At 41.3% G+C, this 19,364-nt stretch overlaps 1 protein-coding gene across 1 annotated transcript; it reads right to left on the bottom strand.

The window, feature by feature from the left end:
* Positions 1-979: 979 nt before the first annotated feature.
* Positions 980-18,964, bottom strand: TMEM19 (transmembrane protein 19). The gene is made up of 6 exons (XM_066257675.1): positions 18,263-18,964; positions 15,440-15,553; positions 7,524-7,661; positions 6,872-7,126; positions 5,126-5,335; positions 980-2,524 (listed from the first exon to the last, which is right to left on the bottom strand). The coding sequence occupies exons 1-6, from the start codon at positions 18,390-18,392 to the stop codon at positions 2,361-2,363; spliced, it is 1,011 nt and encodes a 336-aa protein (XP_066113772.1). The 5' UTR covers positions 18,393-18,964; the 3' UTR covers positions 980-2,360.
* Between the last annotated feature and the right edge of the window lie 400 nt (positions 18,965-19,364).

The following is a 19,364-nucleotide window of genomic DNA, read 5'->3' as shown; positions in this document are numbered from 1 at the left end:
AAATTATTTCAACAAAAATAAAAAGCACATGTAGCCTTATCAGATAACCCATTAAATACATATTTCAGTATACATCTTTCTAATCTTTTTTAAAATAGATTTTTCTTGGATGTAAGCATATAATGTGAAGCAACAAAATAATAGTACTATTACAAAATTTGATTGATTAAAAAGAATGTGTGTCAAAATATACCCAAAACAATGACTATATAGAAAAGATTCAAATTTCTAGCAGTAGTTACCTTGGGGAAGATGGGAAGGAGCTAGGTCTATTGAAGGGGTAGTGGGGGAAAAGATAGTTTATCTTTAATGTTCTAATTTTTTAAAGAAGAAGAATTCAATGTATTAAGTAATTAAACATTAATTTAAAAAATCCAACATAAAAAATGTCACATGTATAAAATAAATTTTGAAAGGGGCAGGTGTAATAAATGAGAGAATTAACAAGCCTGGTCTTGGTAGGCAGGATAATTTAAGGACACTCGTCCCGCCAACATGGCGTCACCCTTACTACTTTGACAATCATTTCCTGACTTATTAGTTCCAAAATCATTAATATTGCATCACATGATTAAGAAATATTGGAGGCCCTGGCCAGTTGGCTCAGCGGTAGAGTGTCGGCCTGGCGTGCAGGAGTCCCGCGTTCAATTCCCGGCCAGGGCACACAGGAGAGGCACCCATTTGCTTCTCCGCCCCTCCCCCTCTCCTTCCTCTCTGTCTCTCTCTTCCCCTCCCGCAGCTGAGGCTCAAAGATGGCCCAGGCGCTGGGGATGGCTCTGTGGCCTCTGCCTCAGGCGCTAGAATATTTCTGGACGCAACAGAGCTACGCCCCAGAGGGGCAAAGCATCGCCCCCTGGTGGGCATGCCCAGTGGATCCTGGTCGGGCGCACGTGGGAGTCTGTCTGACTGCCTCCCCGTTTCCAGCTTCGGAAAAATGAAAAAAAAAAAAAAATATTGAAATTATCACAGTCCTCAGAAATTCAGGTAGCCAAACTAGTTTTATTTTTTATTTTCCTCCAGAAATATGTTCCTGATTATCAACTTTCAGTGACTTTTAAAGAAACATGCTTAAAGTCAAATGACTTAATTTAACAAATATATTTTGAAGACCCTATATATTTTTTAAATGTTCAGGACCTTTGGAGTTATGGTAACAGATACTCCATTAGATGATTAAAAATTAAGCTGCATAAAATTGTGCTTATATCTTTAAAGCACATACAATTCACCTGGGATTTGGTGGCTAAATACAGTTTTTCCTCATTGGGATAGGTTATTTAGAAAACAGTCTTTTCTCCTCATGGAAAGAAAGGTACGAAAATCACATGAGAAATATTTTAAAATACTTTTAGCAAAATAATCCACACCATAGCAAATTCCTCTAGAACACAGTTAATCATAGTAAAGAACAAAACTGAAAAGTAGAATTCACTTTAGTTGAGTCCATAACATAAAGGTGAGCACAGCTTAAAAGCTGTAACACAGGAAATCATAGTATCTTCTAGTAAATTCTAGATTAGCAAATAAATCAATTCCATAATTTCCCAGTGACTCTAATTTTTCAGTATACCAATGTAAAGCAGATTCCTATACACATTTAAAAGGCAGCTAGAAAATACATTAAAAATATTAAATTTGAGATAATTTCTGCTCAGAGATCAACTAAAATATATAGTAAGGTGCACATTCTTTTAGACACAAGATAGGGCTCTTTTGCTTTTACTTAAAAATAAAAATAAATTTTTTTCATGCATCCTAACGGTCATATGAAAAAGACATTTACTTTTTTTCCATTACTAACTCTGAGGAAAAAAGAACAACTGTGGAGTAGGCCTCACGGCTCACTAGAAATCAAACTCCACACCTTTTGCAACAGGAAACGGCAAGTTGTGGAAGAGGTCCAAGCTACACTTACTGGGGTTGCCACACACATCAGTTTAAACCGCTTAAAATGGATATAACATTTGGGTGACTGCGCACAGTGGCATTTCTCTGGCACAGCTGAGAACCATTTTAGTTCCCACACTAGTTTAGACAAAACAAAATTTTTATCTACCGTGTAGGAACTTTTAGTTCTACAAACACCAATCGATAGGGACAATGTAGCTTCACTGCTCAAGCTCTCCAGTCAGCAGAAGAAAAAATGGCTAAGTTCTCTGGACTCTTGTCTTTTACTAGAACCCATCAGCTGCTACGCCCCGGGGCAGAAGAGAGGAAAATGTAGAATTCCATCACAAGGGAGTATGGGAGGAGCTGGCGTTCTCCCATTGGCATTACAATGATTTTTCTTAGGATGAAATTTGGGATTGTAAATCTAGCTGAATTCCCCATCATTTCAACCTTGGTAAATGAGAGAAAGTTCACTCTCTGGGCCAAAACCCGCAAGCTGCTGTTGGGAGCAAGAGAGCGATAAGGACAGAAGAAAACAGATTCACTGCGTTGTTATCAAGAATGGGTTTCCCGGCTATGTGCTTCACCTCACTGGTTGGGCTGTTGACCACCATGCCAGTGCTTTCATCCAAACCTAGAGTGGAAGAGAAAGCAAGTCAGATCCACAATCCAAATAACTTGATAAAAAAGAAATAGCTTTTCTCTTTCTTTTTTTTATTTTTCCGAAGCCGGAAATGGGGAGGCAGTCAGACAGACTCCCGCATGCGCCTACCGGGATCCACCAGGCACGCCCACCAGGGGGCGATGCTCCGCTCATCTTGGGGCATTGCTCTGCTGCATCCAGAGCCATTCTAGCGTCTGAGGCAGAGGCTACAGAGCCATCCTCAGCGCCCCGGGCCAATTTTGCTCCAGTGGAGCCTTGGCTGAGGGAGGGGAAGAGAGAGACAGAGAGGAAGGAGAGGGGGAGGGGTGGAGAAGCAGATGGGCACTTCTCCTGTGTGCCCTGGCCGGCAATCGAACCCGGGACTCCTGCACACCAGGCCGATGCTCTACCACTGAGCCAACTGGCCAGGGCCACTTTTCTCTTTCAAAGGAAATAATCTTCGAAGATTCCCCGTTACTTATAAAATGATTTTAGTGGATAATCTATATGATGAGAGATATGAAACCCTTGATTACAGAAGGCCTCTTTGAATAAATGGGTGTCAGTACCCCACAAGACTGTTCTCTCAACACTGCTGGAGCTCATTCAGGAGTAGAGGGGAGAATATGAAAGCAGAGGTGACATGAACTGGCAGACTGGGCCTGCCTCCCCAGTGGTTCCCCTCCAGACCAAACTATGAGGCCCTGAGAGCAGAGATCATGTCAGCAGCCTCTGCAGTGGATATCCAGGACCCAGCATGGTGCCGGCAGGAAGGAGGCACACCAAGATTTATTGAATGGCCTGATCTGTGGTGGCACAGTGGATAATGAATTGACCTGGAACACTGAGGTCGCTGGTTCAAAACCCTGGGCTTGCCTGGTCAAGGCACATATGGGAGTTATGCTTCCTGCTCCCCCTTCTCTAAAATAAATAAAAATAAAATCTTTAAAAAAAACTTACTAGCCCTGGCCAGTTGGCTCAGTGGTAGAGCGTTGGCCTGGTGTGCAGGAGTCCCGGGTTTGATTCCCGGCCAGGGCACACAGGAGAAGCTCCCATCTGCTTCTCCACCCCTCCTCCTCTCCTTCCTCTCTGTCTCTCTCTTCTCCTCCCACAGCCAAGGCTCCTTTGGAGCAAAGTTGGCCCGGGCGCTGAGGATGGCTCTGTAGCCTCTGCCTTAGGTGCTAGAATGGCTCTGGATGCGACAGAGCGACGCTCCAAAGGGGCAGTGCATCGCCCCCTGGTGGGCATGCCGGGTGGATCCTGGTCGGGTGCTTGCAGGAGTCTGTCTGACTGCCTCCCTGTTTCCAGCTTCGGAAAAATGAAAAAAACAAACAAAAAAACTCCCAAAACTTACTGAGTGAATTAACCTATAATTGTTTTTCAACCCACTCAATAAGAAACTTGTCCAGCCTGACCAGGCGGTGGCGCAGTGGATAGAGCGTCAGACTGGGATGTGGAAGGACCCAGGTTCGAGACCCCAAGGTCACCAGCTTTAGCGCTGGCTCGAACAAGGGGTTACTTGTCTGCTGAAGGCCCGCAGTCAAGGCACATGAGAAAGTAATCAATGAACAACTAAGGTCTCGCAACCAAGAATTGATGATTGATGCTTCTCATCTCTCTCTGTTCCTGTCTGTCTGTCCCTGTCTATCCCTCTCTCTGACTCTCTGTCCCTGTAAAAAAAAAAAAAAAAAAGTATATATATATATATATATATATTAAAAAAAAAGAAAGAAACCTGTCCAGTTAGAGCCCAGTTGAGAATAAAACCTAAGCTCTTGTAAAAACATATGTGTGTGTGTGTGTCTAGAGTTATGGAGCCTTTAGTGTGAATTAAAATCAGACTGACTTCTCTTTAATATCGAAATGCAACTAACCAAACTGAGAGAACATTCTGACTCACGGGGAAGGGAGCGAAAGGGAAGCAGATAATCTTGGGGTGTGAAGAGAACTGGGAGGACTGTACTCAGGGAAACTTTCTCCAGACCTCCAGCCTCTTCAATATATAAATCAAAGGAGGAAAGGTAGTTGATTATAGAGTGTGGAGCAAACATACAACAAAATATGTCAGGACACTGACAAGACCAGAGAGCCCCAGAAGCAAAGCACAGAAAACTTTTGGGAAAACTGACTCTCGCATATATCAAGTGAAGCGGAAAGCTCAGTGGGGAGGAGCGCAAGCACCACGTCACGGCAGAAAGTAGGTTACACATGTACAGTCAGATCAGCAATGGGCCTGGAAAACAGGTGGAAGGAGGGGCATTAAAATGATTTGATCCCAAATGTTCTGCTTTCCTGTGATTAGGTGAAGTCCCATTTGCAAAACCACCTGTTTCCCCGCATGTCATATCCTCCCCACACAGCTTCTCCTCATTGCTCTGCAGGACTAACTCTCTTTCAATTAGCTTAAAAAAAAGAACAAGAAATCAAAACTGTAGGAGGTAGAAGAGACTCTGCCTATTATTTCTGGTCTCTCAACTCCTGGTGGTTTTGGGATTGTTTTTACTGTCATATCTTTTTATTTTATTTTCCATATATCTTTCCCCTTTCTTTAAGATCTAATAAGTTGCAATGATAATAAGGTAATGTTCTTACCTGTGAATTGCATTGTAGCTCCTAAATATGAGTCCACAATTGATCCTAGTAATCCAGCCAGACCCCCAAATACAACAATTGGCCACTGGGGAGCAGAAATGTCCAAGTCATTAACAAAAACCAACTGTGTGAGGAAGTAGGCGATGCCCATAAAGGTACCACCAAGGAGACTGGCAGCAAGGCCCACCACTGTAACCCCTCCATTGGTCCCTGAAGAAGAAACATGGATAAAATAATCTGGTTAACAATCAGCAAACACATAAAGGCAAGGAAATAAAAATAATTTGATACCTATCCAATCAAGACTAAAGAAAGGGTTTTCTTTAAGTTAATCCAAAAATCATAAGACCACAGCCTACACCTGACCAGGAGGTGGCGCAGTGGAAAGAGTGTCGGACGCAGAAGACCCAGGTTCAAGATCCCGAGGTTGCCAGGTTGAGCGCAGGCTCATCTGGTTTGAGCAAGGCTCACCAGCTTGAGCCCAAGGTCACTGGCTCAAGCAAGGGGTCACTCGGTCTGCTGTAGCCCTCCCAGTCAAGGCACATATGAGAAAGCAATCAATGAATAACTAAGGTGCCGCAATGAAGAACTGATGCTTCTCATCTCTCTCCCTTCCTGTCTGTCTGTCCCTGTCTGTCCCTCTGTCTGGCTCTGTCACCAAAAAACAAACAAACAAACAAACATGGGTCTTTAAAAAAAAAAAAGACCACAGCCTACTCAGAAAAGTCTTTTCTCCTCAGTAACTGCTGTAATTCTAAGCAGGGAAGTACAATGGTTTAGTGAAACCAGACTGCCCAATTTCAACCTTAGTTCTGCTACTTCAGAGCTACGTGACTAGTAAAGTTAACTAAGTTCTATCCACTGCGCCACCGCCTGGTCAGAGTTAACTAAGTTCTCTATGCCTTAGTTTCCTTTTTGGAAGATAAAAATAATACAAAAGCCAATTCATATGGTTCACTAACAGTACTTAATGGTAATCTGTATAGAGCAGTGCCCTGTACATAGCAGGTACTTAATATGTTAGCTGTTCATGATGATGAAAAAAAAAGGAGGAGAGAGCCTGACCAGGCGGTGGCGCAGTGGATAGAGCGTCAGACTGGGATGCGGAGGACCCAGGTTCGAGGTCGCCAGCTTGAGCGCGGGCTCATCTGGTTTAAGCAAAGCTCACCAGCTTAGACCCAGGGTTGCTGGCTCGAGCAAGGGGTTACTTGGTCTGCTGTAGCCCTATAGTCAAGGCACATATGAGAAAGCAATCAATGAGCAACTAAGGTGTCACAATGAAAAACTGATGATTGATGCTTCTCATCTCTCTCCGTTCCTGTCTGTCCCTCTGACTCTCTCTCTGTCCTTGTAAAAAAAAAAAAAAAAAAAAGAGGAGAGAAAGAGGAGGAAAAGAAGACAGGGAAGAAAAAGAAGGGGAGGACAAAGACAAAAAAGAAGCTGTACTAATTGATAATGATAATGGGGAATGAAGATACATGTTAAAGCACCACCCACACAACAGACCTTCAAGAAATACTCTATTGTTCCCTCCCTGTTCCTTTCCCACTGATATGTCTGTGAATCAATCTCTTTGCTTCTGCACTGTTTATCTTGCTAACGTTTCCTGCAAATATTACTTATTATCACTCATTTAACAGCTTACAAGCAATCTTCCAATTAGGCAGACTAACAATTCTTCAAAGGCTCTTAAATAAGACACACAATAAATCAAAGCTTTTTAAAAAGAAACTTATAAAGACTCACCAACTGGAACTTTCTCCCATGTTGTTATTAGCCTTGGTGGACTTTTACTCAGAATGGGGCCAACTTCGGAAGCCCATGTGTCTCCAGCAGAGCAGGCCAGTGCAGCCAAGAGAGACAAACACATCCAGGAAGCAGTGTGCTGCTTGGAAAAATCTATTGGGATTTCCCCAGGGCCATTTTCTATCATGAACAGTAGGGCCAGCTCTGTGGGCACAGCTCCATTACAGAACACCTGAACCCAATTCCTCTGCCCACCTAGAAGCAAACAAGTAGAAAAAAAAAAAGACAAGAAATGTTTTCTATTCAGAAGGAAAATTGTGCTGATATAGGAACTTATCTATTTTACCATTTAAGAAAAGAAAAATGACTAAAATTTTTAAAAAGTACTAACAGCAGAATGGTAACTTTGCCCACATTTTATACTGTTTCAGAATAACTAATGAAAGACTTTTCTGCTTCTAAATTTTGCTGTTACTTGTTATTGTGATGAAGTAATGATAAACTAAATTAGGCCACTACTAAAAGTAATTCTCATATAAAATTTAACTGTTTCAATAGTCCAAACATGTTTTGATTAAAAGCTTTTATGTTAGTATAAAGTATAAAACAAAGTTACTCCTTTAAATATAATGTCAAACATAATTCATTTTACCTTCTTTATATTCTGAATCTAGACTTTTCTTTATTTCTCCCTTCCATTTAGTGAGTTTTGAAGAAGAAAGGAAAAACATCAGCAAAGAGGTAAAAAAGCTGAAATTTGCAATGGTTAGGATAAATCCCACTATTAGTCCTGAAAGAAACACAAACACACACAGAATTATATTTAGTCCATACATTAAAACTGTGAAAAAAAGAATGGATTTTTTTGGGGAGTTATTTTCATATTATAACCCAAAATGTACATTTCTAATACATTTCCATTTTACTAGTTAAGATATTACCAAACAGTAAACTGAATGTCAGTTTGATTAAATAGAGATGTATTTCTTACCATATTTTGACCTCTTTTCAAAGTATGCTATATAAATGTAAAAAAAAAAAGATATACCTCCCCCCTTTTTGTAGTGAGCGAGTGAGATACAGAGAGACAGAAAGGGAGAGAGATGAGAAACATCAACTCATACTACAGCTGCAGCACTTGTTCACTGACTGCTTCTCATACATGCCTTGTCTGGGGGCGGTGCTCCAGCCAAGCCAGTGACCCTCTGCTCAAGCTAGCAACCTTTGGGCTCAAGCCAGTGACCATGGGGTCAGGTCTATGATCCCATGCTCAAGCTGGATGAGCCTGCATTCAAACCAGTGACCTTGGGGTTTTGAACCTAGGTCCTCAGCATCCCAGGTTGACGCTCTATCCACTGCGCCACCACTAGTCAAGCCAAAAGAAACACTTTCTATAATGGAGTTGTAGAACACAGTATAACAACAATATGCATTATATGTTATGTATAATATTTGGATAGATGACTAGTCTGTAGAAATTTCAAATTAACTGTGGTTCTCTCAGGGGAGATAAGATTATATAGTCTTTCAGGTTTCTATTTTTTACATTTCCCCCCTATAGCCTCAGATTTATTTTCTAATTTATAAAGAAACATTTTAAAAGATAAGCTTTATATTCTTTTCCAGAGTTTTCACATGTTCTTGTGTTGAGCATCACAAAATTGGCGAGAAGATAGTGTTTCTTAGCTAAGTTTCCCTACCTATGAAAACAATTCTGGATTGCCTGTGGAACCAAAAATGGAATATATCCTGTGAATACGATCTTAGGTTTTGAGACTTTTCTCTGTGTTTCTTTTGTTTGGGCAAACAAAGAAGAAAGGGAATAGTCCTCAGTTTTCCATAAGTGTCCAATTTTAAGAAAGTCTTCTAAAACCTGTAGTTCGATCAAGAAAACAAATAAAAGGGAAGCTTATGTTTCATGATAAGGAAGAGAAAAAAAGGGAAAGTGCGTTCTCACTGTCACAGCAGTACGGAAAGAGACACTGACAGTCACTGCTAAACGGGTCAGCCATGCTGAAGACGCAGAGAACTGGCTGTGGGTTGTTTAAGTAAAAAATTATAAAGCCTCTCCACAGGTAATTTTATAAGTAAAGTGCAAGCATATTTTGAAATAGACTTTTAAAATCATTTAGAAATTCCTTAAAAGTCTTTTGTGACAACATGTGAAAGTGTTCTAGTGAGTAAAACTTGGTTTCAAGGTAGTCAAGTACCCTCATTTCTATTACAATGGCTATTTCATCCTATAAAAATGAATTAGAGCCTGATTTATGGTAGTTTAGTGGGTAAAGCATCGATCTGGAATGCTGAGGTCACCAGTTTGAAACCCTAGGCTTGCCTGGTCAAGACACATACTAGAAACAACTCCCAATTGACGCTTCCTGCTCCTCCCCCAACTAAACTGGAAGAATCTGTCTGCTAAAATTATTTTGGAACTCTAGAGTCTACTTAAGACTGGTAACTTGCAGGGGAAGGTTTGGAAGGGAAACATTAATTTTTGTTAACTGCAGTTCTTAGCATGGTAGCAGCTCCTCACCTACAGTTGTTAGCCATGTAGCAGGCAGTGCAGGAGTTATACGAGCAGCTTGTATACAGCTTGCTGAGTGCCAGGTGGGCAATAAAGATCTTGTTTTCCAAATACCAGAATTTGTGTTCTGATCACTGACTGCTACTTCTGATCACAGAGGTAGAGACACTATTGTACTCCACCCCACATTGTTTGAAGTCCCTCTCTGTCTGACTGAGGCAACTTCCACAAGATTTTTTTTTTTTTTTTTTTGTATTTTTCTGAAGCTGGAAACGGGGAGAGACAGTCAGACAGACTCCCGCATGTGCCCGACCGGGATCCACCCGGCACGCCCACCAGGGGGTGATGCTCTGCCCCTCTGGGGAGTCGCTCTGCGGCGACCAGAGCCACTCTAGCACCTGGGGCAGAGGCCAAGGAGCCATCCCCAGCGCCCGGGCCATCTTTGCTCCAATGGAGCCTTGGCTGCGGGAGGGGAAGAGAGAGACAGAGAGGAAGGAGGGGGTGGGGGGTGGAGAAGCAAATGGGCGCTTCTCCTATGTGCCCTGGCTGGGAATCGAACCCGGGTCCCCCGCACGCCAGGCCGACACTCTACCACTGAGCCAACTGGCCAGGGCCAAACTTCCACAAGATTTAAATGACTAGCCCCTAACTCCCGATCATTTTTCTGTTTCTTCTCCTTTTGGGTGCCAGACATTAAAAAGTAGGACATTCAAAAGCAGCTGCATTTATGGGAAAAATAAGGAAGTCACTGTGCACACTCAGGAAAAGGTGTAGGCTCAGAAAAGACTGAGAAGACCTTAGGTTTAACACCCCAGAATGATCCTTGACACAGAGCCTACAACAATCAAAAACAAAAAAAGGCCCTGGCCAGTTGGCTGAGTGGTAGAGTGTCGGCCTGGCATGCAGGAGTCCTGGGTTCGATTCCCGGCCAGGGCACACAGGAGAAGCGCCCATCTGCTTCTCCACCCCTCCCCCTCTCCTTCCTCTCTGTCTCTCTCTTCTCCTGCCGCAGCCAAGGATCCACTGGAGCAAAGTTGGCCCGGGCGCTGAGGATGGCTCCATGGTTTCTGCCTCAGGCACTAGAAAGGCCCTGGTTGCAACAGAGCAATGCCCCAGATGGGCGGAGCATCGCCCCCTGGTGAGCATGCTGGGTGGATCCCAGTCAGGTGCATGCGGGAGTCTGTCTGACTGCCTTCCCATTTCCAACTTCAGAAAAATACAAAAAAGTAAATAAATAAAATAAAAATGAAAACAAACAAACAAAAAAAAAGAGCAAACCATGGGGACAAAAGGAAGCCTGATTTCTAGAGTTACCACATTATTTTATTTCAACAGAAGTATCACACAGCATACAAAGAAACAAAAAAGTATGGCCCATTCAAAGGAAAAAAAATAAATGAACAGACTGTCACTGAGAAAGGCCAGATAATAAGCCTACTAAACAAATACTTTAAAACAATTGTCTTAAAGATGTTCAATAGAATAAAGGAAGATGTGGCAAAAGTCAAGAAAACAATATGGAGCCTGACCAGGTGGTGGAGCAGTGGATAGAGCATTGGACTGGGATGCGGAGGACCCAGGTTCGAGACTCCGAGGTCACCAGCTTGAGCGTGGGCTCATCTGGCTTGAGCAAAAAGCTCACCAGCTTGGAACCAAGGTCGCTGGCTCATGCAAGGGGTTACTCGGTCTGCTGAAGGCCTGCGGTCAAGGCACATATGAGGAAGCAATCAATGAACAACTAAGGTGTCTCAACGAAAAACTGATGACTAATGCTTCTCATCTCTCTCTGTTCCTGTCTGTCTGTCCTATCTATCCCTCTCTCTGATTCTCTCTCTCTGTCCCTGTAAAAAAAAAAAATGACCCATAAAAGTTCCTTCTTATGGGTAATTACTTTAAATGTGAATGTATTAAACCAGTGGTAGTCAACCTGGTCCCTACTGCCCACTATGGGCGTTCCAGCTTTCATGGTGGGCAGTAGCGGAGCAACCAAAGTATAAATATAATGATAGATTTAACTATAGTAAGTTGTTTTATAAAGATTTATTCTGCCAAACTTAGCGAAAATCCGACATAAAGTACTTGGTAAGTAATTATTATTATATGCTTTAACTTGCTGTAACTCTGCTTTATAAATTTTATAAAGTAGTTACTTCCTTACTTTATTAATCACCATTACTTTGGAACTGGTGGGCAGTTAGAAAATTTTACTACTAACAGAGATACAAAAGTGGGTGGTAGGTATAAAAAGGTTGACTACCCCTGATTAAACATTCCAATCAAAGGACTGATGAACAAAATGGATAAAAATACATGATACAACTATATGCTATCTTTAAGAGACACATTTATTTATTTATTTATTTATTTATTTTTAAGATTTTAAAAATTTATTCATTTTGCTTGAGAGGGAAGAAAGGTGAGAGAGAGATCAACTCCCATATGTGCCTTGACCGGGCAAGCCCAGGGGTTAGAACTGGCGACCTCGGCATTCCAGGTCAGCGCTTCATCCAGTGCACCACCACAGCTCAGACTACAAGAGACTCATTTTAAATCTAAGGACACAAATAGATAGGAAGTAAAAGGACTGAAAAGAAAAAGAAAATGAACCAGAGCTCCAAAGAGAAATAACTGCTTCCAGGTCTGAGACAAAGTATATTTGGGATGAGCCTTTAGCATCTTGTTATGCTAGAAAGAAAGGAAATGCTTAAAAAATATATGTGATACGGTCATGTCACCTGAGCTCAGTAGCAGGCTTGTCTGATTTTTTTTATTAGTATAGCCACCCCTGCTCTCTTGTGGCTACTATTTGCACAATATATCTTTTTCAGTCATTATACTTTCAACTTATTTGTGCCCTGTACACCTATCCTAAAATTGCCCCTGCTTCATCCCCTATAGCCAATGTAAATTCTTTCAAAACTTACATCTTTAAAAGAGCCGCATCAACTCCTCTCACCAATAAGCCCATAAGGTCCTATTTTGTAAGATAAAGACATTTTTGTCTCTCCACTTGGCTCTTCTGCTGGTGATTTAGACTGAATATCTCAGGATCTGATCTTTTTTTTCTGGCTAGCATATATGTCTCAATAACCCTTCCCCCTCCCCCCAAAAGCCTTGGGCTGTGAAGGTTTTTTGTTTGACATGATATCTAAAGAACCAGAGGTTGGCAGACTTGTTGAATACCATACAAGGAATGAGACCTTTGATCTGTGGACTTTCTCAGACTTTGTACTTACCAAAGCAACCTTCGAATTATAATGTGACTTCTCAACTAGCCTGCCTACAAGATTAGGACATGCCTGAACAAGGATGTTTATATCCCAGTTGGCCTGGGCATTCCATATTTTATCAGATGAATAAAGTAGCATTCTGGCTCATATATCAGTCCCTTGTGACAATGAACAGCATAAACCAGTTCTCTTGGCTCTGACCAACTCTAGGTACCTGATAGAATGAGGTTTCCATTTCAGAAAGACTAAACATCAAGACCTGAACTATGGTGACTAAAAAGAGGGTAAGGCCAACCTTATGCAACCACAGAGAGCACACCCACTGGCTTTTCCTGACAACACCCCATTTACTTGCATTACACTTAGGGTCTCCTTCTGGGGATTAACTGACTCAAACTGATACTATCTACCATCTGTCTCCCGACTACAAATGTAAACTCTGTCAGTGGGATTTTTTAATCCATTTTGTTCACTACTAAATACAAAGTGCCTAGAACAGCGCCTGGCATTTAGGGGATCCTCACTAAATATTTGAATGAATGAATGAATGAAAATATGGTAAAACACTAAGCCTACTACTAGTCCTGGCAAGTGAAATTAAACTTGTCAGTTACAAAGCCTGATTACAAACTGTCCACACTGACATGAATAAAGGAATACAATGATTAATTAGACAACTAGACTAGACAATATTTCTTTGGAGCAAATCACCTGCACAGTGCTTTATATTTTTAAGCCCTTTCCCACATATTTTCTCATGAGCTTTGCTCCTTATTCTAGAAATACTCTCTCAAGGAGACCAGAGCCCTCCACTTCAGTGTCCACTATAAGCACTGCCTCAACCTCTCCCCTCTCTATTCTGTCAATACTGAGCTATGTGTTCCTATGTCAACAAGGACTCTAAATACCCAGATCCTATGGAAGTTCTGAAACTCTTCTCAATCCTAAAAACACTGAAGGCATAATATGACAAACCTTACTTAGTAAAATTCCTATGACTACTAATAGTAGTTGTAGAGTGAAAACAATAATAACATATTTGTAAAATACTTATTATACATGCCAGGTAGTATGCCAAATATTTTATTTAAGTGAGAGGAGGGGAGATAGACACAGGCTCCCGCATGTGCCCAGACTGGGATCCACCTGGCAACCCCCATCTGGGGCCGATGCTTGAATCAACTTAGCTATCCTCAGCACCCAAGGCTGATGCTCGGGCCAACTGAGCTACCTACCCTCAGAGCCTGGTCCAATGCTCAAACTATCAGGCCACTGGCTTATGAGAGGAGAAGAGAGAGAAAAAGGGGAAAGAGAGTGGAAGAGAAACCGATGGTGGCTTCTCATATGTGTCCTGACTGGAGATCGAACCCAGGATATCCACATACCAGGCCAACGCTCTACCACTGAGCCAATCACCCAGGGCCTATGCTAAACATTTTACACGGATCACACCTTATGATAAGTAGATGCTAAAGGCACTATTATCCCCTTTTATTTTACAGATGGAAAAATTACAACACTAAAAGTTTAAGTGACTTGCAGTAATACTTCATAACAGTAGTCCTAAATACTATGATATACTTTAAATCAGCATTACAATTATTTTGTCCTTAAGGGGAAAAAAGAAGTTACAAACAAAAAATACCAACATTCCATAAAATGAAATGATTTGGAAAAGAGCGGAGGTTAAAAATCAATCTATATATGTTTCCTAAACACCTATGATGTGTGTAACACTATTCAAAGAAGCATGAGACACAGAAGCATATAACACATTGTCTTCACGGACTTTATAACATGGCTGAAAGGAGATAACTAATCACTAATAGTGAGTGTCTGTATAATGCTTTATAGCTTAAAAAGATGTGTTGTCCCACACATTATCTTGTTTGAGCCTTATCAATAGGCCCAAAGGACCTATTTCACAAAATATAAAAGAACAGTGAGGCTCTGAAGAGTTAGGCTATGTGGCAAAATTCACAAGAGATAGTAGGTGGCAGTGCTAGGATTCAAATACTTATAATTCTAAATCAAGCTAGGTAGGAGATGAACAGAGGACCAAAGGGCCAGAAGACAGAAAAGAAAATGGTAACAAAAAAGAAACAAAAGTAGAGATCAGAAAAGTAAGAAGAGAAGCAGATCAATATATAACATGGAAGCTGAAGAAAGACAATTTCAAGGACTTGACCCTTCTTGCTATAAGCCAAGAATGATAAAAACCAAGGCAAGGCTTCCTGACAAAGAATATTTTTAGAAAAACATAACTGTTATTATATTTAAGCAGATATTGTTAAAATTAGCTGCTATAAATGGGTAAATACTTCCAATGTGCTAACAGCAGTGCTTGATACATAGTATGTAGAACATAACATTTAAAAAAATAAATAAAATATAACCATTTCTAATACATATTGGTTATACGGTAAGACAAAATTCATACAAAAATACCAATATGTCTGTTAGTTGTTTTCTCCAATGGCTCTTTTATTTTACACCTAGAAGGAGTGCTCCAATGCTCTGCTAGCAGATAATTTATTCCAATTAAATGAACAAAGTAATCAAGGCCCTCAAAAGTCTCTTCTATTAATTCACTTGATATAAATTACAAAGTTAAATCTATACATTAAAGGGTCTGTAATTATTTAAAAATTTGACAGAATAGGAATGCTGAGCAATGCATAATGTTATCACCATTTAAAAATATATATAATATTGTGAATTACAGTCTCATACATTCAGAATTCAGAAAACATGAGTTTAAATTATATAAGCAAACACTTATTATATGGGTAAACATTCAAAAGCAAAACATACCTCCTAAAGCCCCACTGTGATCTAGACTTTTCTTTTTAAAGCCATTAGATACGATCAAAACAGGAACAATAACAGAAAACAGCCAACGCCAAGGAGAAATAGGCTGTAAGTTACCTGAAAAATTATAAAGGTAGAGTGTAAATTGTGTGAGACTTACATAGATTAGTTTTGGCTCTAAATATTGATAACTGCATTCTGGATAAAATATTGTCATAAATAGGGAAATTAAGATAAAGTCACTAAAGTAAAATATTTCTGTTGAAACTTGTATATTTTCAGAGAGACAGTCCTACTGGTAATAAGCAAATAAGTCCTAAGTTTTGGAAACCATTTATAACTACTTATAATAATGGGTATTTCACACATATTTGGAGATTTGAAATTAATTTTCTTGGAGGCATGTACTAAATCTCAAAAATAGCACAGAACAAACTCCTTTCTTAAAAGGATTCAATTATTTCTCACTGTGCCTTTTCAGTTTTGTGTGTGTGTGTGTGTGATAGAGACAGAGAGAGTCAGAGAGAGAGGGAGAGACAGACAAGAAGGGAGAGAGATGAGAAACATCAATTCTTCATTGCAGCACCTTAGTTGTTCATTGCTTTCTCATATGTGCCTTGACCAGGGGGCTACAGCAGACTGAGTAACCCCTTGATAGAGCCAGCGATCTTGGGCTCAAGCTGGTGAGCTTTGCTCAAACCAGATGAGCCCGCGCTCAAGCTGGCGACCTCGGGGTCTCGAACCTGGGTCCTCAGCATCCCAGTCCAAAGCACTCTATCCACTGTGTTGCCTGGTCAGGCTCATAGATTTTTTTTTTTTTTTTTTTTGTATTTTTCTGAAGTTGGAAATGGAGAGGCAGTCAGACAGACTCCCGCAAGCACCTGACTGGGATCCACCCGGCATGCCCACCAGGGGGCGATGCTCTGCCCATCTGGGGCGTAGCTCTGTTGCAACCAGAGCCATTCTAGTGCCTGAGGCAGAGGCCACAGAGCCATCCTCAGAGCCTGGGCCAACTTTGCTCCAGTGGAGCCTTGGCTGTGGGAGGGGAAGAGAGACACAGAGAGGAAGGAGAGGGAGAAGGGTGGAGAGCAGATGGGCGCTTCTCCTGTGTGCCCTGGCCGGGAATTGAACCCGGGACTCCTGCATGCCAGGCTGACACTCTACCACTGAGCCAACCGGCCAGGGCTCAGAGATTATTTTTTAAAGTAACATTCTCATATGCTACACCCCTCAGGGTTCAATGGTTACCAACTGATATTCCAAAGATTGCATCCAGCACACAGATGTTTTGTTTGGCTACCATAACGATTTTAAACAATCTGATTTAAGACCAAAACAAACGAATAACAACAAAAAAACAAGAATAAATCTGAGTTAATATTTAAAGAATAGATTTCATATACCGATCAAGATTCTTGGTTTCTGGTTTGTTTGTTTTTTCATTTTTAAAAGCCTTTTATTCATTTTTTAGAGAGGGGATAGAGAGAAGGGGGTAGGAGCAGAAAGCATCAACTCCCATATGTGCCTCCACCCAGGCAAGCCCGGGGTTTTGACCCAGTGACCTCAGAGTTTCCATGCAGATGCTTTATACACTAGGCCAACACAGGTCAGGATGGGTTTCTTTTTAAAAAACTGGAAACTTGGGCCACTTGGTAGAACTGATTACAGGTGAAGAGAGGCTTCCTCTTTAAGATGGATTATGGTTCTCCTGTTTCAAGTTCCTGCCATTCCTGAACAGATTCCTTAACACCAGGCTGATGACTATAGTAAAGGAAAACATGAACTATTGCTTATGCCTGTTTCTATCAAAAATAAAAAACTGAAAAACAAAAAGAGCCAAATGTTCAACAAAAAAAATGGGGAAAATCTTACTTCTGAAATGGAGAAACGATTTCCTTGTTTTTAATATACAAAGACCTGGGACAACTTTACTTGTTTGCATCAGGTGCCTGGCCCCAGGAGGACCTTCAATTTACAAATCCCTGTTTTATTCTATTTAGTCTGTTATTGTTAATACTGGCATTGTGGAGACTCTTCTCCTCCCACACCTCTACTCCCTCCTGTGACTCATACTGAATGCACAGTGCTGAAAGCCTCTGTACCCTGCAGGACACTCATCCGATTCTTCACGAGTCTCTTTGAAAAAGGGCTAACGTCAGAACTGGAAAGCACTCATTTATGAGTTTACTTTCTCATACTACTGCTCACCTTCCCTCTTGAACTGTACTTTTGTTTTTATAGGTGTACCAATGAAGTTTGTGTAAAGGCAGGCTTATGCTCTAAAAACAGATTCAAAACCTTAAAATTTTGAGTCTGGAGTATCTTCTAATTATGCAAAGTGGCTTCAGACTTTAAAAGGAGTCTGCTCTTTTAAAGTGACCAAACAGCAGACAAATCCTTTAAATCTCCAAATATAAACACTATATCATCTTTTATTTTCACAGGACAAATGTAAACTATGTTATGGATATTTATATTAAAAGTATCACTTCAATTGCTTTACAAAACTGTGCTTCAGTTATTTCTCACCAAGATAGATGTAATAATTACATAAAACACAAAACATGTTTTGAAATAGGTGCAACTAATATCACAAGCATTTATTAAAGGGTTTAGAACGTTCAAGGCACTGTTTATATTTTCTGGTAACTAAATCCAGGCTGTGAAAGTTAATAAACATAATTTATAACCATTCAGAGAATGAGTTTTGGATTTCACAATGGTACAATTTAAAATTCCACCGAATGAAAAAATAAATAAAATAAAATAAAATAAAATTCCACCGATAAGTGTATTTAAAAGAGGACTTACAACATTCACACTTACCATAATAGGTGCTTGCAGTCATAGACATAATCCAGAAAGCTAAAGAAATGAAAATGATCAGGCTCAATATAACTATATTAGTTATCATATTTATATATTTTTTGCATATATTGTCGTCAAGCTCTGTCATGGAAAATAAGGATGTGAGGAAAATAAGGGGGAGAAAATATATAACATTTCTGAGAAAAATAGTCACATAAGTTGCCAACAAAACACTTGTGTGGAGGCGAATATAAATGCCAACATCTTCCACTGCTCAAAAAAATAATATAAACCTAAACTGTCTCTGGAAACTTGCTGGTGGAGAGCTCAAACTCTTCCAGGCCAGGTTAACAGCCAGCACTGATCTCGCAAAGCGCCTCCACTCAGAACGCGGGTCCCCAGCCCGCGGCCCCAGTACAGCACGGCCCGGAAAGTGAAAGGAAGAGCGGAAGCAGCCAATCGGCGGACCCGAGGGAGGCGAGCTCCGCCCCCACGCCGACGCCTGCGGCTCGGAGCCTGAAAAGTGGCCGGACGTAGAGTCGGAACCCGGACGAATCCCGGCAGCTACGCCCCGCGACTGAGAGCGGTCACGTCCCGACGGCCGCTTGCGCCGCCCAGGAGTCCAGGTCCCGCCGGCCAGAGTCAAGGGTCCTGGAGCTCAACCGTGCACCGGCGAGTCTCCAACTCCTGAGGCTGCCACCCTGCGCGCATGCGCCGTGGCCGCTTGAGGATGTCGGCTCGCTCACGTGAGCGTTTAATGGGCCGCTCCCAGGACAGGCGGGTTTCGCGTACCCACGGGGTGACAGCTGCGGCTCGGACTTTGAGGGTTTGTAATGCTACTCAGAGTAATACAGTATAACTATCTGAAACCTTGGGTCCTTGTGTTTGAGAACACATGCAAACGCTGAAATGGCTACTTGGATAGTCATAGAATAAAGAAATGCAGGTGAATTTATTATACCCAGTACGTCCATTGCAAACATAATATGCAAATACTTTTTCATCTGTGAAGAGTGCACGACGTAATATTAAGGATTTTTGGGGGGCGGGAGCATATATTGTGTGGTAGAAGAGGAATTTTGTGACGGAGAAAGTAAAACAATAACATTTAGTTCCTATA

This window comes from Saccopteryx bilineata, chromosome 2 (genome assembly GCF_036850765.1).
Source record: "Saccopteryx bilineata isolate mSacBil1 chromosome 2, mSacBil1_pri_phased_curated, whole genome shotgun sequence".
Lineage (NCBI taxonomy): Eukaryota > Metazoa > Chordata > Mammalia > Chiroptera > Emballonuridae > Saccopteryx > Saccopteryx bilineata.
This window is presented reverse-complemented; position numbering and strand designations above follow the sequence as displayed.